At 42.5% G+C, this 20,317-nt stretch overlaps 1 protein-coding gene and 1 pseudogene across 4 annotated transcripts in view; both read right to left on the bottom strand.

Annotated features, from left to right (window-relative positions):
• Positions 1 to 2,580, bottom strand: LOC147147074 (induced myeloid leukemia cell differentiation protein Mcl-1-like; annotated as a pseudogene). Its single transcript, XR_015086826.1, has 3 exons — positions 1,816 to 2,580; positions 864 to 1,106; positions 1 to 785 (listed from the first exon to the last, which is right to left on the bottom strand). The product of XR_015086826.1 is annotated as an induced myeloid leukemia cell differentiation protein Mcl-1-like (transcript).
• Positions 2,581 to 6,985: 4,405 nt separating this feature from the next.
• LOC147147073 (zinc finger SWIM domain-containing protein 6) overlaps positions 6,986 to 20,317 on the bottom strand; it is a 76,454-nt gene continuing 63,122 nt past the window's right edge. For all 3 annotated transcript variants that reach the window (XM_086030023.1, XM_086030024.1, XM_086030025.1), the window contains exons 11-14: positions 13,393 to 13,550; positions 12,196 to 12,359; positions 11,983 to 12,064; positions 6,986 to 11,139 (exon numbers count right to left, since the gene is read on the bottom strand). In XM_086030023.1, the coding sequence (XP_085886149.1) occupies positions 10,274 to 11,139; positions 11,983 to 12,064; positions 12,196 to 12,359; positions 13,393 to 13,550 (1,270 nt within the window). In that variant the 3' untranslated portion in view covers positions 6,986 to 10,273. The remainder of the gene's footprint in view (positions 11,140 to 11,982; positions 12,065 to 12,195; positions 12,360 to 13,392; positions 13,551 to 20,317) is intronic.

Here is a 20,317-nt window from a genome sequence, read left to right as displayed (position 1 = left end):
TCAGGTAAATTGTTTATTTACCGTTACAAAAACAATACTTCTGTGAACAAACAAATTCCCAATGATGGAATTCCAAACAAAAAAGTAGTAAAAATCATGTATTTTCAAGTCATGTTTAAATATACAGTATTTTTTTTAGAAAATATTTTGAGGAAAAAAAAAAAGTATTCTCAAGTTTAGTACAAATGTGTTTGGGTAATGAATGGGTCAAATGAATGTTTTTAGTTTTTTTTAATTTTGTAAGAAATAAGAAATAAAAAAAATGAGGAAATGGCATTTTAACAGTAAGCAAACAATAAAAAACACATTTCGGACTAAAATATGTAGTGAATGCATGAACAGTCTTATGCTTGTGCAAGAGTTTTTCCCACCAGAACAAGTATTTTTTTGAGTCTATTTAGTTTAAGATAATTATTTGAGGCTAAAGAAAGGACACTCATACAGTAACAATAAATTAGATTGACAATGAATGGGTATTCAAACCTTATGTTTTTTGTTTGTTTTTTTGTAAAACACAGAAGCATGAACAAGGTGTTTCCGGGTCATTTTTTAACATATTTGCATTTTGATGAGAAAAAAAGTGCACTTAATAAAACCACAACAAACAATTGTGTGACTTATCAATCAAATAAAGGTGAGACCTGGCATGCCAAATGCCCACAAATTTCACCTAAGCAGCCGTAGCATCGCTGCAGTGATGCTGAAAAAAAACCAACCAAGACTAAGAGGCTGTTCCTCACTGTAGACTCCAGGTCATCTTCCTCGAAAAATTCTACAAATCCCTCCTGATGAGGAAAAAGAATAGGATGATGAGTTGCAGGGACTTGAGAAACCACATTGGGCACATTTAGCACGTTGCTCACCCAAGCATTGTGCTGCACTAGCCAGGTGACAGCAGGTAGGTCGAGACCTCTTGGGCCACCAGCTCCACGCAGCTCGCCTGCTGCTTCTCCTTCAGAGCTTGAGACACCACGGCGCAGAAAGCCAACAGGCTGGCGATGCCACCCTAGTTGGTGGTCCCACGGGCGAATTGATTCCAGGCCACTTGGCTGACGAGGGACCTGTCGCGCCCTCTTCGGTCTAATCTGGCAGTTTGTTGATGATGCCTTGAAGACAGATGGAAACTCGAATTAGAAAACACGCACATTTAGCTTCCTATTGTATTTTATTGATTGCCTCCAATATAACCACATTTTCAAACGTATTTCCGGATTTAATTTGAGATGCAACATGTGAATTTTTTAACACTTATCATTTTTGTCTTTTACCAGATTGCATTATGTTTTTGGAATAACAGAGCAATTTTATGTTATTTTTCTTATTCGTTTAATGGATTAATTACTGCCTAACTGCACTCTAATAGAGCAAATAAATGACACAAGTCTGATTACGTGTTGTGGTCCATCTGATGGCTGTAGCACTGTATTATTAGCAAAATAAGATAAAAGGTGGAAGTGCCAGTGCCTGAAAATGTCATTCTTGAAACTGGTTTACAACCTGAGCATTGCACAAACAAATTGGAATTTTAAGAGATACGAAATAAAAATGAAAGGGTATTTTACACAAATGACAATAACTGTTGTTCGTGAATGCAGTCAAAGAACAATATTCAATTTTTTTAGACGCACCTTGAAGGGGCAGAGTAATCTGTTAAAAACGACATACCGTACAGCTAGCCTAACGGTTTAAACGGTTCAAAAAACTTCAAAGTGCAACGGGTTATTTAAAAAGTGAGGAACTGCAAATCATACGCCTAAGAACTTCAAAGGACAACACGTTACTTAAAAAGTGAATTACTGCAAAGCATGCGCTTACCATTGAATCTGATTCTGTGCTAGTCCACAAAGTTCGTCACGACTCTTTTCATCGTCAACTGGGCTTTGCTTTGGTTCCAAGCAGCCGTGGACAACCCGGTAAAGTCACTGAGGAAGCGGCCGATGAGTCGCCTTGTCTCGGTGTCCAGGACGCCAGGGCTGGCGGGGATTTGGAGCCGCGGCATGCCGGCGAGTCGCCGTTATCAGAACGACGCTTCACCTCCGGTAGCTCGCCGAGTCCTTTGGCGTTAATGATCGCGGCCAGCTGCAGCTGCGGGGTCATGCAACCTTGAACGACTGCATTTGGAGGCAACATTAAAGCACCCATGAGTCCATTCGTGAAGTTCCGCTGCGTCAAGCGTCTACTCGCCGGCATCACGTCCATGTCGATGGTCGCTAGGTAACGATTTCCTGGGGTCTACGCCTCCTGCAAGCAAGGAAAGTTATGCGCATGCGCGTTCCTCAGTGGGGTTAGCTAAATCAGTTGACTGGGCAAGAAGCCGGGCGCACCATGGGTTGGACCAGCCAATCGTAGCAGCAGCAGGGCACACGTAAAAACAACCGTTCACATCAACGGACAATTAGAATCTTCACTTAACTAAAGAGGCAATAGGCAATTTGCCACATTTGGTCAGTTGTGCAAAACTGGCATCCTCTCCTACTGACCATGAGATGATAAAAACGAAACGATTCTTACCAGCCAATCAGCGAGGATCACTTCATGTCGCAGAGGACGTCACTGCAGCGTTTGACCAATCAATAATTGCCTCACACTTTCTTTTTAAGCCAACCCCCCACCCCCACAAGCCCCCCCCGCCCCCCCCCCAAAAAAAATACTCATCTAGCATATAGCCAAACAAACTTGTATCCAGAAAACAACAACAACACTTTTTGGGATCAATGATGGTGAAATAATTACTTTTTGTGATCTCTGCAACTTTATGGTGGTTGTTGGGTTACCGGGCTATTGGCTACTCTACCACAGGGGTCCCCAACCCCCTAACCAAGCCAAGTTGTCTCCGTCACGCAACGCTAATATTAAATGCACAAGCTAGCATCTCCGTCACATAACGCTAATATTAAATGCACAAGCTAGCAAATGAGTAAAACAAATAGACGTATGGGGCACCACTCGCACCCCCTCGGGCCGCGAACGGTACAGACTTGTATGAACCGGTCCGTGGCAGAAAAGATGTTGGGGACCACTGGTCTAAACAACGGCCTGGGGCCCATTTGCAGTTTGCTGTCCATTTATGAGCGGCCTGCGGCACTTTCTAAAGATAACTTTAAACATGGCCCACAATGCTATTTACAATGCAAAAAAGTGGGCAGCATTATTAGTGTCAAGACGCTTCATATTTACAGCTGAAATACAAACAGAATTTCTTTTCATAACACTGTGGAGAATCAAGACAATTCAGTTGCAGAAACAAAAGTGGTTTCCTCCACTTTCTGCTTAATGTCCAGGGCTGATTTGTGAACATATCACGATAATGGTTCTCAACTCTGGTCATCGTACTACAGTTTTCTCTTGTTTTGGTTCTGAATCGAGATGGGAGTCAGCTTCTGCTCAGTAGAGTAGCGGATCTATTCTAGTGGGATGCAGTACCTGGGCCACATCAAACCTAAAAAAAAAAAAATTCTGACTTTAGCGGAAATTAACAACTAATGTAATGTAATGTATTTGTAAAAAATACAAATAAAAATAAATACAAGAACCTAAGTTTACTGAAATTAAAAAGTTTGAGTAAATTACTTACTTCTTTATTACTTTTTCTTAAATTAAATGATTAAATACAAAATATTATAATATTACTCGTGCTGTCAAGCGATTAATATTTGAAAACTAATTAATTGCAAATTTTCCATAATTGTTTGCGATTAATCATATTTTTCAACTACAATTACTTACGACGCTTGGAACCAATATTTACTTGAGTAAAACCATGGAATTAATGTGGAAAAAAATAAAAGTATATTTTGATTCAAAGACTGTTATAATAGCCTTCCTTGATCCTTGAATATGATTCTTTTCCTGCAACATACAGCAGTTGAATGATACACCAAAGACATACAACTAATATGGTATTTGAATTTGGCTTTGCAAAGTGAAAGTCCGTGAAAGTCATTACCTGAGCCCAGAGCTAATGTGAACAATCGCCACCCCTTGTTATGGTTAAAAACAAATGGACTTTGTTGAATACCATGTTAAGACTAGTGGTGCCACATAGAACAAAGTAATATAAAGAACATTTTTGACTTGGCTTCCCGTTAGAATTCAAAGTTTACATTTTAAAATAAATCAATTATAAAGTGTTTTAAAACACTGAATTAAACCTAAACGAAATGTCATCAGGTGACCCGAATCTGGTAGGAGGCATAGAAAACCGATCTACGGACATTCAAATATATGAAATCCCATGAAAAATGCTGTTTGTTTAATTGAATTTAGTCCATGGTCATCCTTCCCGTGTACCTCTAAGAGCAAATAAACACCTGGTTAATGTTCGGTCTACTTTCTTGCCTAAGAACACACATGACGGGAAGGTAACGTGCAGCTTGAAGAAAAACGTACCCCGATCATCATCAGGAAGTGATTATCGGTGTTGCCTGACGAGGATGATGACATAGTCGCTGGCTGCTCGTCAATGCAACTTATGTTTGCTTTTTCTTTTTTTTTTTTTTTAAACAGTCTTTTGTTCCATCTTCAAACTACACTCTTTGTGCTAGAGGTGAAAGTTGAAAGGAAGACAGACTGACAGCTGTGGCGAGTAAACGTCAGCCTTGATGTGGCTCGAAGGCGGGAAGATGACGGCGTGGGTTCAGAATTCACAGTGGTTCTTTTTTTTATTTCTTTTTTGGGCATGAAAGGCAGCGGCGTGTGATCATGATGTCATTAGAAGTATACACTCAAGACAGGCCTGCTTGCGCTCGCTTGCACCCGCGGGACGTCATTACCGGCTGCGAGTGAGCCGGGGACCTGAATCCAGGGCATACACGTGCAGACGGGAACACGCACACTCGCACACGCGTAACAATCGGACACCTGAGTGTGGCCTCTGACAGCACGGGGTTACTTCTCTTTCGAAAGCTGGTGAATTTCTCTACATCCATCTATAATCAATAGTGCACACACACGAGCCATCGGTCACTTATCGATTAGACACCTGAGCATGGCCTCTGACAGCAGAGTCGCTTATGTTGCTTAAACGGGTAGGATCCTCAAAATCATGCATGACTGTCTTATCCCATAACAAGTGGACACCTGAGCGTGGCCCCTGATGGCGGAGCGCTATTGCTGTTGCTACAGCTATTGAATTCCTCCATATTCAGGTGGAAAACGTTATGGATCACTCTGATGAGTGTGTGCGCGCGCGCGGCTTCACAAACTGGCAGCCACGCAGGCATCTTGTCACATAACAATTGGACACCTGAGAGTGGCCTGATAGCAGAATTGCTTCGGTTCCTAAAGCTGATGATTTTTTTTTTTCCCACATACAGGTGGACATTTCTAAGGATAGCACTAATAAGCGCAGACAGACACAGATAGATACATCCCCCCGCCCCCTCTCCGAATGACTTGACTATTTTGTCCGAGGCAGGCACCTCACCTGTCACATAACAATTGGGTACCTGAGCATGGCCACCGAAAACAGAGTTGCTTTTGTCTGAATTCGTTCATATCCAGGTGAACACTTTTATAAACAACATCAACATACAAAAACAACTTTTTGACAACAGTATTCTCTCTCTCGCTGGCACCATGCCACATAACAGACACAAAGCAGTTTCTTTAGTTTGTAAACTGATGAATTCCTCCATATGCAGGTGGGCGATGTTGCGCGCGCACACGCGGCGGGCTTCGTTACTGTTCACAGACAGTTGTGGTGTTTTTGTGTCAATGTTTAATGAGGGGGGGTGGGGGGGGGAGGATGCAAGTCAGGGGACCTCGCTGCTGTCAGGAGCTCCTGTAAGTCTGCCGCCGCCGCCACCACCTGTTCCCACCCGCTCCCTCAAGACCGCCTGACACACACACATACACACACACACACACACACACATACAAACACAGCCAGGCAGCGCAAACACCTGACAAAGTGCAGCGATGTAGTCATCCTGCAGCTCGGCTGACGCGACAAAACAAAAAGGGGAGGACTAGCCAGGGATAACATTTCCACACGACAGCGTTGCGGCTGGAGTGGCGCCCCCCACCCCCCACCCCCTCCCCCGTACATCACCGCCCTTGATTTCTCTGATGGGCATCTGCCTGCACACATCCCATAATAATGCACCACATGCTAAGAAGAAGAAAAAAAAAGAAACTTGCAGGGCATTAAAAGTAGATTGTTATCACATTTGCTCAGTTCAATGTCTTTGGTATTACAACCCAGGGGCGGAGCCATGGCGGCCAGATTGAGAGATTGCCCACCCAGAGAGATTCATGAAAAAATATATACTTTTACATTATTAGTAAATTATTTGTGTTTTTTTTAATTGAATATTAAGAATGGCATAATTGTGGTTGTCTGAGGAAGACGTGAACTTCATATTGTTCGGTTTGTCATTTTATTTGAATATACGATGTGTCGGGACAGGAGGATTGTGCGAAGTGAGTGAAATATTCAGGCCCGCCCTGATTTTTTCCAGGCCCGCCCATGAGCCACGTTCTGGCTCCGCCCCTGTTACAACCTGATGACATCATTCATCATTATTACAATTATTCATATCATTACAAATGACAAAAAAATGATTCAAATGATTTTTAAATAACCACCACGCCCGAGGAACAACAACCTATCAGAGCTTAAAATTAAATTAATAAATTAATTAATAATACATTTAGAATGAATTAAGTGAGACTACAGTCAAATCTTGCTAGCGGTTTTTAAAACTGCAAACGCCCTCTTAATCTTATTTGGCAAACAACAGTTTTTGAGGTCAACATTTGAGGTACTGTATAGTAAGACTACTTAAGGATATACAGTAGGAAAACCTTTTATTAGACCCACAGTAGGCAATATATTTTTATTTCATTAGTATTACTACTACTAAGCAGTAGCTCGGGTCAGAGTCACTAAACATTTCCGAGGGATTTGATACACAAACTTGTTGCAGCAGACCTAAAAACAAAACCACAATTATGAAGGGGAAGAGCAGCAGAAGACGTCAACAACATTTCAAAAATTAACTTTTATTTCAACAAAACAAAACAAAAAAAAAACAAAAAAATCAATTATTGACTCATTAACAAGATTATAAAACAGTGATTTAGTTACATAAATAAATTGATATCGGCGTATCAAATTTGAATTTCATAAGCATGTATACATGGGTCGTTGTAATAAATAAAAAAGGGGAGAGCTTCCTACACAAACAAACAAAAACAAAACAAAAAAAAAAAACAGCTAGAAAGACTCAAGAGGAAATTGTTGCGAGACACCGGACGACAATGTATGCACTTTATTTTCCTTTCTTTTTTTCCCCTCAACCGCCACACACACGCGCACACGCACACGCATACACGAGGAGCTGCTTTTTCGTCAAAAGCAGGACGAAGAGTTAATAACACAGCCATTCACTTTTTTTCCCTTTCTTTTTTTTTTGTGTTTTTTGTTCTTACTAATTAAGGACACTAAAGCTGGACCAAGGTGGCTCGCCTCTCACCCCTTTTGAACGCGTTTGGTTGTTAGACAGAACTCCTGTTTGGTTACGTTAAAGCGTTAAGACAAGGCAAGAAGAAAAGGCTGCTCTTTATGTCAAGACACACTTAAAAAACAACGGACACAAAAATGACGGTGAGTAAAAGACAGACCTTTTGTTGACGGGTGTGCGTGATGAGACTCAGTGTCGAATTTACTGCATGAGAAATGAATGTAAAGCGGATTAAAGCGGAAAAAAAAAAAAGTGTTACTGGCCCCCCCAGTGAGTACTTTCGACCTCCTTTCCTGGTCTGTATGCTTTAATCAGCAGGAATGAAGTCTTGTCCTCCTGATATGTTTCCATCACATAACCAAAAAACAAACAAAAATAAAAAGGGGACAGAAGAGAGAGAGAACGAGAGAGCAAACTACAGCGGCTTCAAGTATTTCACATTACATAGAATACTCTGTATAAATTAGTTAACATATACTTTCAGATCCTCCATATTCAGACATATACTATGGCATATATACAGAGTACAATAAATGCTCGCCCATGTTTTTTTTGTTTTTTTTTTTCATTTTCCTGTAGTCAGTCGTTGGTTTTGTTCCGCCTTTTTTTTTCTTGTGGAGGAAAAGAAGAAATCCCTGAGAACGTTCCGGTGGACAATTAGTGGAGCTTGCACACATTTTTTTTTTTTCTCAACAGTAGAAAGTCTCATTGCAATGACACACACAGGGAAGCAAATGACACTGGCCTAAAGGAGGGGGAGGGTAAAAAAAAAAAAAAAAAAGAAAATGGCGGAAATGAGATGGGGGGAGTGACGCGCCTGCTTGTAGCCAATCGGAGGGCAGCGATAAGAGCGATTGACGAACACTGTCTGTTATATTATGTGCCACAAATCTCCTCCGTGACACATTTCCACTGGGAGCAGGTTCCACACTGCATCAATGAGGTAGTCGCTCCCCCCTCAGCAAAGCTACTCATTGGGCATAACAATAGGACACCTGCACAGTCCAATAGCAACATCCTAATGCTCACTTTTCATAAACACTTGTCAGAAATGCATGTTAAATAGATTTAAAAGTAAATTATGAAAGATTCGTTTATTTTAAGGATTTTGTAAAATTTGGGAATGAAGAGTTATCCTGTTCATTCATTTGACAGCTACGTGACATCGATTAACAAATGTGCTGATTGTTTTGGAACAGGTGGATGATTACATTTTTCAGTCCAAATATGTAAACAAAACCGAAATATTAAATGTTTTGTACAAGACAATCAAAGTCAAGAATCTTAATGCCAGGAAACGCTGCCCAGACATGACTTCAACGCACTTACAGCATCATGTCAATACCTATGCTTCTCACATCCACTAGGGGGCGTATTGTAGTTATAATTATTTTCCTTACTGGAAAAAAAAACCCGTAACATTTTTTTTTAACTAAACATTTACAGATACATGCTTGTTATTTGTGAGTGACATCGTCCATCAAAACAAATGCAGCAAATTCGATCGCGCTCTCGTATTGGATTATGCAGGTGTACCTACTGTTAAAAGTATAATCCAGGTTGGATTAAGTCTAATGTGCCACGGCTGCAGATAGCTGCATGCATCACATTACACAGGTGGGTGCTAAGAGCACAGTCGTGCGTATTGGCGCTGAGAGAAAACTAATGGCTGCTCAAGTGCTCCAAAAATGCTGATGGCGGCTTTTTTTTAAGCTGTGCGGTGCTGCCTGGCGCCCCCTGTTGGGGGGCCCGGGGGCCAAAGGGGAGGTGCTCTGTGTGTTTTTAAAGCCTTAGTTTCTCTTCCGAGGATGCAGATTTTTAGTTTTGTATTTTTAATAACACGAGCGCTACTGTAGAAGGCCTTCAGCCACATATAGGTGCATCTCAACACACGGGAAAAATAGTAGAAACATTTGTTTCACAAGTTCAATACAGAAGTTGCTCTTGAATTTGGTGCTGAAGGGCCATATTTGATTATTGTTACTATTTTTTTTTAAATGGGACAGACTGGGCCAAGACATTTGTGGGTGGAGGTTAAAAAAAACCCTGTTGAACTTAGTATGTAAAATGAACTTTAATAATAAAATATTTTGAATTTTTTTACTGAAGCAATTAGTGAAATACATGTTAAATGTGTATGTAAAATGGTTTGTATTGCTGCTAGCTTTCATTGTATTCGTTACAAAAAAACTATACTATCACTACCAATTATTTGAAGAGATTAATAAATAAATATATTTTAAAACATAAGTGAGACCCCTGATAGCTTGCTAGCCCAACTCCTATCCGATCATTTGGATTGTTTCTATAATGCAACATCTATATCATAAAATATTTCACTGTGTCGAGAATTGACTTTTTGAATCCCACTCCTGAACTACGTGAACCTTTTCGTGGCTATTCTAATGTATTGAGATGCACCTGAACAAAATCAACAGAGACACCAAAAAGACGCTTGAAAACAAAAACAAAACATTGTTCTCCTTTCATACACACGCAGACGCACGACATTCACGTGACGAATTTCCTCTCGTGAAAAAAAAAACCCCAAAACAAAACACTTCTGTACACGTAGTAGTAATAATATTATTATCAATAATAATAATAGCGATAATGTTTGTAACGAGAACAACAGCAAGAACAATAATACCGCGTGTGGCTCTGTGGAGTTTGTTTTTTCCTTTTCCGCTTCATCACTTCGTTTCGACATCCTCCCTCTTTTTTTTTGTTTTTTTTGTGTCTTTTTCTTTCCCGGAAGTTCCCAAAAGAAAAAAGGCAGACTCGAGTCGGTAGAAAAGTAGCGGAGCTCAGCCAAAACGCTCCCTCACCAGCATCATGAGTTTCTTTTTGCCCTTGTAGATCTGTTTCAGGTTGTCTATGAACTGCGTGAACTGGATGTGTCCGTCGTGCGCCATCATGAAGGTCTCGCGCGCCTTGCCCAGGAACTCGATGAACTCGCTGTAATGGCGCGGGCTGATGTGCGTGAGGCGCGAGTGCGTGGTGTTGATGTAGGCCCCGATGGTGGCGTCCAGCAGCTGCCTGAGCGGCGCCTTGTCCAGCGACATGAGCTTGCCCGAGTTCCGCCGGCTGTGCAGCGCCGACACCATGCCCGGCGTGGTCAGCGTGCAGCGGCGCAAGATGTCCGACAGCACGGTGGCGCACTTGACGCTCTTCACCACCAGGGGGATGACGGCGGCCAGCTCGTTCTTGCCCAGCGAGTGGCTGAGCGCGCAGGCCCACAGCACGTCGTTGATGGCCGGGTGCGTGTCCTGGTTGTAGCTGAGGTTGAGGTGCGCCATGGCCAGCGTGGCCAGCTTGTACGCGCGCATGGGGTAGCCGCGGTGCTCCATGTAGCGCGCGATGGTGAACAGCTGCGTGTAGCTCATCCCCGTGGCGGCGGCGTCCAGTACAATCTGGTAGGCTGTCTCGAAGGCAATGTGGTCCTTTTCGCAGAGCGTCAGAGCCGACAGGGCGCAGTTCTGGGGGTCCTTCATGGCGCACTGGAGGGCCAGGGTGCGCGCCGACGACGCCAGGTTCTCCTGCTGGTGGCAGTCCAGGTGCAGGCGCACGATGGTGCTGTTGGACATGACCGTGGTGGCCACGATGCTGGTGGCCTCGGTGGGGGTGAACAGGGTGAACCAGCTCTGCATGATGCTGTCCAGTGCGTACACGCCTGACGCAAACACACGACGCACGCGGACACACACACACACACACACACACGAGGAGGTCAACTTCGCAAACAAAAACACAGGATGTGCTCCCTGCCCACTACAGCGGTGGTTCGTTGGTCCAAAAATTATTCACGATATATAATGTGTCTTTGTTTGACCCTCTTTATGCTAATGGCATATAGTGACGGGTAGAATCTAGCTTTAAAGCGGAAGACATATTTTTTTCAAGAATATGTTCTATCCAAGCCCACTGAACACAGCATTCTGATTGCTTTTGCGTTTGTGGATTGTTTTTAGCCATCTCTGGGGGGCGGCCATTTTGTCTTCAGTCGACTGAAAATGACATCACATTTTGTCTTCAGTCGACTGAAAATGACATCACAACTGCTCACAACGACCAATCACGGCTGACTTTTTTTCTGAACCTGACCCGCGATTGGTCGTCGTGAGCAGTTGTGATGTCATTTTGAGTCGACAGAAGACAAAATGGCCGCCCCCCCCAGAGATGGCTAAAAACAAGTGCATTTTGCTTCTTAACTTCTATTCCACAAACGCAATATTTATCAGAATGCCCTGTTTCAACTAGTGGGCTTGGATAGAACATATTCTTGAAAAAATTATGTTTGCGTTGACTTCCCTTCTAAACAGTCTGCGCATCGTTCCACTTGAAAATGTACAGTTCTTGAATCGCATCATAGCCCACGTATCACAATATGCAGTGAATCGTCTTTGCCTGAAGCGACACTTTAGTCATGCGACCCCTTTCATTCATTTTTCCCGTATGTACAAAATGCAACTAAAACGAGTCCAACGCAGAAAGACAAGTCGGCGAGCTCACTTACCAACTTCAGTGGCGCATGTGACTAACCAGCGCACCATTTCCCGCCGCCTCCAGTTTAACGTGGACAGCGTTATTCTCATCACCTGATCAGGACAAAAAAACACGAATAAGTAAACAGTTCGGTAAATAAAGTAACAAGATTTAAAATAGCAACGTTTTATTTTGGTCCTCTGGCGTTGGCCTGGCGGATGGGGCCACACTGGCAGACTGTTACCTGCAGCCCCAGCTCCAGGGCAACTTTTAGCAGCGTGATGTCGGGCAGGCTGTCCATCAGAGTGGCGATCTTGAACGCGTCCTGCGCCAGTTTGAAGATGTGAGACGACGAGTGGATGTTTTTCTGGATGGACTCCAGCACTGTCTCCAGCCTGCGACTGTCACCTGAAACGTCAAAAGAACCCAAATGAACACCTTGATGGGCAGACGTGGGCACACCCACGCCTCCAGTCAGGATAGGCAGTATATAAAATGGAATACAGGTGCAACAATGAATCAATGAATCAACACGTAATCGATTTTCAAATTAATAATTATTTTCGATACTTGATCAATAGTTTAGAGACCTAAAAAAAAAAAATCCTCCGATTTTCAGCCTCTCAACAGTAAATATTCACAGATTTCTTTAGTCCTCTATGAAAGCAGACTGATTATCAATGTGTTTACTTTGGAAAACAATGATCAACTTTTTTTTGCCTATTTTCTGACATGTTATAGCTCAAACCAGGAACCAAATCATAAAACAACATTTTAGTGCATTTTCTGCACTTACAATTTGACCCCCGAAAAAAAACCCTGGTCAACCAACATATGTTTTGTGCATTTAAAGGGAACAGAGAGAAAAAAAAAATTGAATCACATGTCAGCATTGCTGATGAATGCCGGTGAATCCATCTGTCCAAGCTCAAGATATTGAAATGATATAATTAAGAATGAATTATTATACAATTCATTCTTTTCTACCTGGTGAGCCTATTGTGCTGTTTTACGAGTGTAAAATTAATATTTAATTTCATACCATTTATTGTTGCTTTGGTTTATGGTATTGTATGTACAAAAATATTTTTTACAAGTACAATTGTTTGACAGTATTTGAATTTGTATATTCCTATTCTATTTTTGTTGGTCTATTTGACATACATGCGCTGGTCAAAAAATACATAATTCAGTAATGGCTCCCCAGTTACTGAGTACTTGAGTAGTTGCTTCACTGAATACTTACTAGTTATTATTTAGAGGACTACTTTTTACTTTTACTTGATAATATTACTCCTATAGTACTTTTTGGCTACTCTAGCCAACTCTGCCCTTGACTGACAAAAGTTTTGCCCGCCCCTGAGCTAAAGCTAGTGCGGCATCCATTTTCTCCCGCTCCTTTTGTCCCGTGTAGTGTTTACGCATGTGCTGAAGTGCGCACCTTTGGCCGCGGTGAGCATGGTGGAGGCCAGCTCACACTGCTGAGACTCGATGTGGCTGAGGGTGAACCAGCGCGGATAGCGGTTGGGCACCACCGACACGATGTGGTGAGGCCGGGACAGGTCACCGGACGATGCCGTTGACTCCAACACGGGCAACCTGCACGGGTCGGGGGGCGCGGGGGGGGGACGGAAGAACACGATGAGATCACAAAATATCAACATTTTCACTTATAGTGTCTACTCATTTTTTTTTTTTTTGCCAGCTGTTTGGACATAAATGGCTGTGTGTTGAGTTATTTTGAGGGGAAAATAAATTGACAAAATTACACAAGTTGGCATGTGTCATTGTTTACGTGTTTTCCCAGGAGAAAATATCAGAAAAGAGGGGGGTTCACTTTTGTGAGATACTCTATATCAATTAAACTGAATGTGTCTTTTGAAAAATACCTGCACAGCTAATAAACATGACCACTCTGTATTAAATATAAATTACAGACTGTCCAACAACTTGTTATGAGGTGGCTTTAATGACAGAACAGTAACAGGAACAGAAACTCGGAAGGAAACAGAGATAGACGGCAGGGGCAGGAACCTAGAAGGACACAGTGAGGGACAGCAGGAGGAGGTATTCAGAGGGTCAAAGAGAACGCCTGTGGGAACAGGAACAGAAACTGAGAAGGACACAGGTGGATCCATCAACAACTCCGAAGGAAGCAGAAAGAGGTGATCAGTGAGAGCCAGCAGGAACAAGAACTCAGACTTTTACAGATTACAAGACAAGTTCATATTACGCCTATAGTATTCTGTATTAAATATAAAGCACATCTGCTGGATGCAGGCCGGCCAGTGTATGAATCAGAAGAAGAAGAAGAAACGCATGAAGACTTTGAAAGGGACTTGAAAATGAAAACGTGATTTGATCACAGCTTGCGCTTGCAATTTCCCCTCAACTTGAGCGAGCGAGCATCAATGACTATTTTCTGCACTCTAATTTCTCTCAATCAAGTCAGAGCCAAGCAACACCTGCTGCGGACGGAGGAGGCTCCCCCCCCCCCCCCCCCCCCCTCCCCCTCTCATCATCCTCATCGTGGTCACCGCGTCACGAGGCGGGCCGAGTGTTGCGCGGCGCCTCATCGCCTATTCCGCTTCAGTCTTGTGCCACGACTCGCTTTTCAAAAGGTCTCCTCCGCTTCACAAGGCAGCAACCTGGCCTCGTCTCCACCAATCACAAAGCTAATTGAGTCCGGGGGGAAATTAAGGGATTCACCTTCCAGCCGCAAAGGGCCTGGACACACATCAAACAAATACCGCCACACACACACGCTCACCCCTGCACACACACACACACAAACCTGCCCTTTTGGAACACATCAAAGCAGGCTGGTAAAAAGCAACGCGATGCTAAATGCCAACTTTCAATTCCAGCGCGTGCGACGATGTCCAGTATGAAGGCATGTTGAAAAAAAAAAAAAAAAAAAAAAACCCTCCACTTTCTGCCACCACAACAAACTTCTGCATTCAAGTTGGAAGGCGATAACAACCCTGTCGCTGATATGCGCGACTGCGAACATTTGTACTTGAAAAACGCAGGGGTTTTTTTCTCCAGGAAGTGCAAGTAACAGTTGCCATGGTTCTATTAAGGAGACACACAGTGAATGCCTGCTTAGAAGCAGTTCAACATTTGCATATTTGCTGATTTTTTGGGGGGGAAACCTATTCTCTGTTATTAATTGAAAAGCTCTACAAAGCATTACTTTGCGCATGTTTATTATAACATTGGTGTGTTTGTTGTTAGGTTTAATTAATTGATGATGATTTTCGGGCAGCGTTTGAGATGCCTGAAAATCAGCATTTGCTTTTGCTTCTGTCCCGATGCAGCCTCTAAAACGGGCTATTAATTTTTCAATTTACTTTACTTCTAAAACGTTTCAAATGCTTTTAAGGTTTTCTGTTAACCAACCGTTGTCATTTGACATTCCTTTGGTAATTTTGGTAAGCGCTCGTGCTTTGCTTCTACTTGTGTGAAGCACATTGAGTTGCCTTGTGTATGAAATGTGCTACATAAATAAAACTGCCCTGTCATAAGTACATTTATTATTGTGTGGAAAAACAAAAGGCTATTGCATATTGGTTTGCGTCAGTTTTTGCTAGCATGTTATTTAGGCTAGTATGCTAGCTACGACTTATTGATGAGCTTCACGTGAAGCTAGTTTGATTGCGTTGAAAAATGTCACAACTCATTATGTACAACGGGTTGATTACGCACATGTTAGACGAGCCTCCATTTTAAGTGCTACTGTATGTGCCCTGCGATTGGATGGCAACCAGTCCAGGGTGCACTCCCAACCCGCGCCCAAAGTCAGCCGCAACCCCGGTGAGGATAAGCGGCGTAAAAAAATGGATAGATGCAAACCACTATAAAATGATGTACAGTTTGAACATTAACACCGCACTTAAATATAGTAAAAATAAAATTGTACTGAATGATTTAAAAAAAAATGTATTGCACGTAAAAGCTAAATAATATGTAACATGCTAATATAAATGCTATCTGAACAAATTGATATCCAAACAAATGATTAAAAACAAGCCATTCTTAGAAGAAATATAATGTATTAAACTGTTAAGTAAAATACAACTGAATTAGACTTATAAGGATATGTGATTTTTTCGTTTACCACTAGGGGGCCCTGAGCACCACATACCACCCTTTGTGAATCATGTTTTAGACAGTAGTTGTAGCCAGACAGCCTGTGACATAGCTTGAAAATGGCTCTGGACCTTGACCCAGCCTTGCTGATCATGTCATGGGTGGAAAAATTCAGTATGGCGTCGGTTATTATATAACATAGCCCCACTGTTATGTAACATAATACTGTATGCCCCTTTAAGCAATGAAAACGGCTGATATTGACTTTCCTTTATTCCGCTTCTACTTTTGTTTTTTGGTCTCATTGTCATCGGTTTGATAGATATCAACTAAACTTTTTGGGGAACAAGGAACTAGGATTTGGATAGTAGACGTCCATCTGTTCTGTGCTGTTTGGAGCAATTGTGCTAAAAAGCTAGAGAAATATTTGCCAGAGTTATGTTTTTCAAATTCCACATTACATTCATGGTTGATTTCATTTTATATGGGTGAGTTAAAGAAACGCCACTTGAATGACCACAAAGTGTCCACACTCCAGCAGGTGATAAAAACCCTGTTGCGAAACATGCAACAGTGTGAACATTTGCACTTGTTGGAAAAATGTGAGCGTTTTTTTTTTTTTCGTTCACTTTAGATGGTCAAGCAACAGTCGGGTTCCTTCCTCTCACACCATCCCAAAAAAAAAGTCGCCTCGGCCACACTGGGGCCCCTTCAGTAAGATTCCCGGGGTGCGGCAAAGCAAAGAAAAAAGGGCCCCGGGTAAAAAAGATGGGAGGCCTCATCAACATTCCACGCTTTGTTTGGTTTGCACCAGAGAGAGCCAGAGGGCCTCCACTGGATGGGAGCTCAAGAGGCCGAACGGGACTGTTGAAAAATAACCTCCTCAACGTGTTGGGGGTGGAAATCCATACTGGGCTTTTGTTGTTCCGTATCCTATCCAAGGACTGTTGTGCAAGAATTCACTCAAGCACAAGTACAGTAGGAACCCTACTGTGGGATTAAAAAAAAAAAAAAAAAATGCAGTCCCTGCGATTTCAAATGTACATTCTACTACACTGCGATGTTGATTTGAATTCAATTCATTGTTCAGCCCAAGTCTTATCACGTCAACAGGCTTCTTTGACCTTAATTACTTGATTCCTACCTTGGTGCCATCTTGTGCTATCTTAAAAGTATATTAGAAAGAGCACCCCAAAAAAAAAAAAAAAAATCAATAGGTGAGCACTAGATGTGAATAGTAGAATATGTGAAAAGGGAATTGTGATTAGTCGAAGTATTGAAAATATAATTGAAAATTCGAGTTTGAGGTACCACTGTACTCGAAAACCAAGCTAACCTTAAGCTATGTCGGCCACAGAAGTAAAACCGTTAAAAAAAAAACAGCACATCCCTGTTTTACTCCAACCCCGAGGCGCCCAGATGAGGTCTCTGGTCAGCATCACCATGACGACCCACACTCCCCTGTGTCACGGTCCTTTCCTCATCTCGAACGTAAACACCCTTCGGCCCTCGTCACTCTTCGAGTGCTCATCCATCAGCTAAGCTGCGCATCTGCTGACAAGAGCCACGTCCATACATAAACCACGCCGGGATGCCTCTGGGACTGTCATTTCTTTTCATTTTACAGAACCTTACGGGAGAGTTCAAATGGACACTTTATTAGGGCTCCTGCGCAATCTGTATCGGAGCTGTTTGAAACATCATACTTTTAAACCTGCACAACATGTGAGGTGTCTGGCCCAATTTAAAGCTAATGTCATTGCTTTCACATTGTCGCAACGTGAGCATAAACAGTGCTGCGTCGGCAAAGATTATGCGGCGGATCAAAGGTTGTGGATTATAGCGAGGATCTAGCTTCATTAGCATGTCTCGTATCGCCTATGGAAATCACGTATGATAATAGCAGGCGCTTTGGATTCAGCTACTCGACTTCGGAGGAGCGGAGATAAGGAAAATGTGCAAGAGCGACAAGATTCGACTTCTTCATCTTCCCCGCCGCTAAATGTTTGATTTTAAACTGCGGCACGCTCGCGAACTAATAAGCGAGCAACGCCTCGCTTTTGGTCTGCCCACGCTGGGGGGGATGCATTAGAAGGAAATGTACACACTACAGTACGTTTAGAATAGCTTATTTTCAGCAACATACACTAACCGCAGCAGCAAACGTAAATGTTTGTGCCTTTATATGCACTTTTAACAGTTTCATTAAAAAATACAATTTTCATGTGCTTTTTTTCAGTAGGCGGTACCACTTTACATTAAGAGAAATGTTGATAAATAGTTTATGAATAAAAGGGGAAGTCAAGCCCAGAAATGTTCTTTACAATAATTTGTGCTATGCAGCCACAGGAGTCTAAACACGGCATTCTGATTGATATTGCGTTTGTGGAATATGAGTTAAGCGGTAATCGAACCGTTTTTGTCCATCTCAGGGGACAATTTTCGCCACTTGCCGGCGACTGAAAATGACATCACAGTTGCTCAGGGCTCGGATAACAAACAATCATAGCTCAGCTTCAGAAAACAGGTGAGCTGTGTATGGTCATTACCTGAGCAACTGGGATGTCATTTTCAGTTGACAGAAGTGACAAAATGGCCGCCCCCCTGAGATGGCTAAAAACGGGTGGATTTTGCTTCTAAACTCAAACTCCACAAACGCATTATTTCTCAGAATGTCGTGTTCGGACAAGTGACGGCGGATAGAACATATTATTGCAAGGAAACTGTTTATATGCTATAACCCTTTAGAAGTCATATGGCAGGGGGTGGGGAAGATTAAATATTTAAAAACATACTAACATAATAATTGCACATTTAAAGTCTTCACAATAAGATGTGCTATGTACCCCCAATTAATCTAAACATGGTATTTTGATTAATACGGCTATTATGGAATATGAATTAAACTACCCGTTTCTATCAATCTCATGGGGCGGCCATTTTGCAGTTTGGGAATCCTTGAATGGGAGGGTTAAAAAAAACTGTATTAAGTCGTAAGTATTGGTTCTATTTCTATTACAGCGTATCACTTTTTGTTCATTTTTGAGGGCTTGCGTGTTGCACCAACCATACTTGGGCTGTTAAAGAAACAACAACGGCAAACCCCTCCGAACACACCGTAAAAAGTAAAAAACAAAGCCAGCTATTATACAACATGATCAAGAAAAGTTCTTGACAAAAAAAAAAAAAAGTAATTTATAGAAATGTGTAATTCCTACGGAACTTTCACGGAACAAAAACGTCTTCCGCATGCCATTACGCACGCGATTTAAATGGCTACAGTGAAGTAGCCATGAGAAGACAACACAAAAAGCATGTAATGCGAAAAGGTCCCTCTCACACACTTTCTCCCCCTCCGTCTCTCTGCATGTATCAATGATAATGTTATAATGGGGCCATTAAAATAGCCCTGGCTCCTTTACCTCCTCCCCTATATTTAACTGTCCGCCGTCCCGTGGGAGCGGTGAGCTATACGCTCTCGTATTACACTACGCTACATTACACACATTCATTATGTGCTGAGTAGACACCACCGGGCTCCCAGGAGCACCCATAAGTGGCCCGTATTATTCTAAATCGGCCTGTTTCGCACCACAGCGGGGCGTACGGAGGCGTAACAAGTGAGGGAGGCTGACTCGGGGAAAAGTTTGGGGAGGGAAAGGCAGCGGTGAGCGCTTGACTGGCTTCAATTCATCCAAGTGTGGTGCATTCGCTGTCCCCGTAAAGATGGGAGAAGCCCACTTCATTCAACAAATTGTTCACTTTGCAGACAGACTACAAACATTCCCCCCCCCCCACACACACACTTCCCAGGTCCTGCTGATCCTTTTGCATACAAACCCACATGTGTGTGTGTGTGTGGGTGCGTGGATGTGCCCCCCCCCCTCTCCTCATTACAGCCACACTAATTACACTCTCATTAATGTAATTAATATTCACTGATCCAGCTCCCGCGAGTCACAACATCAAAACACAGAAGCGCAGTCTGATTAGCACACATTGTCCACACACCAACGCACACGCACACACACGGGAGATCCAAAATAGAGAGATAGCACACGGGACAGAGCAGGACGGAGGCCAACACAAACACACACAGACATGCATACACGCGTTGCGGTCTGGTGAAGACATGACAAGATATCAAACAGGGCACGACTGTACTATTACCATCCTGAATTAATAATCCAATAATTCAAAATGGTTAACCAACACGAGCACTTCATGATTATGAATCTCTGAGAACAGGTGCTGTGCTATGCTGCAAAGATTTG

The sequence above is a fragment of the Filicampus tigris genome, chromosome 5 (assembly GCF_054856515.1).
Source record: "Filicampus tigris isolate MCC_2025a chromosome 5, RoL_Ftig_1.0, whole genome shotgun sequence".
Taxonomy (NCBI): Eukaryota; Metazoa; Chordata; class Actinopteri; order Syngnathiformes; family Syngnathidae; genus Filicampus; species Filicampus tigris.
The sequence above is the reverse complement of the archived record's forward strand: the minus strand, read 5'-3'. Positions and strand labels throughout refer to the sequence as shown.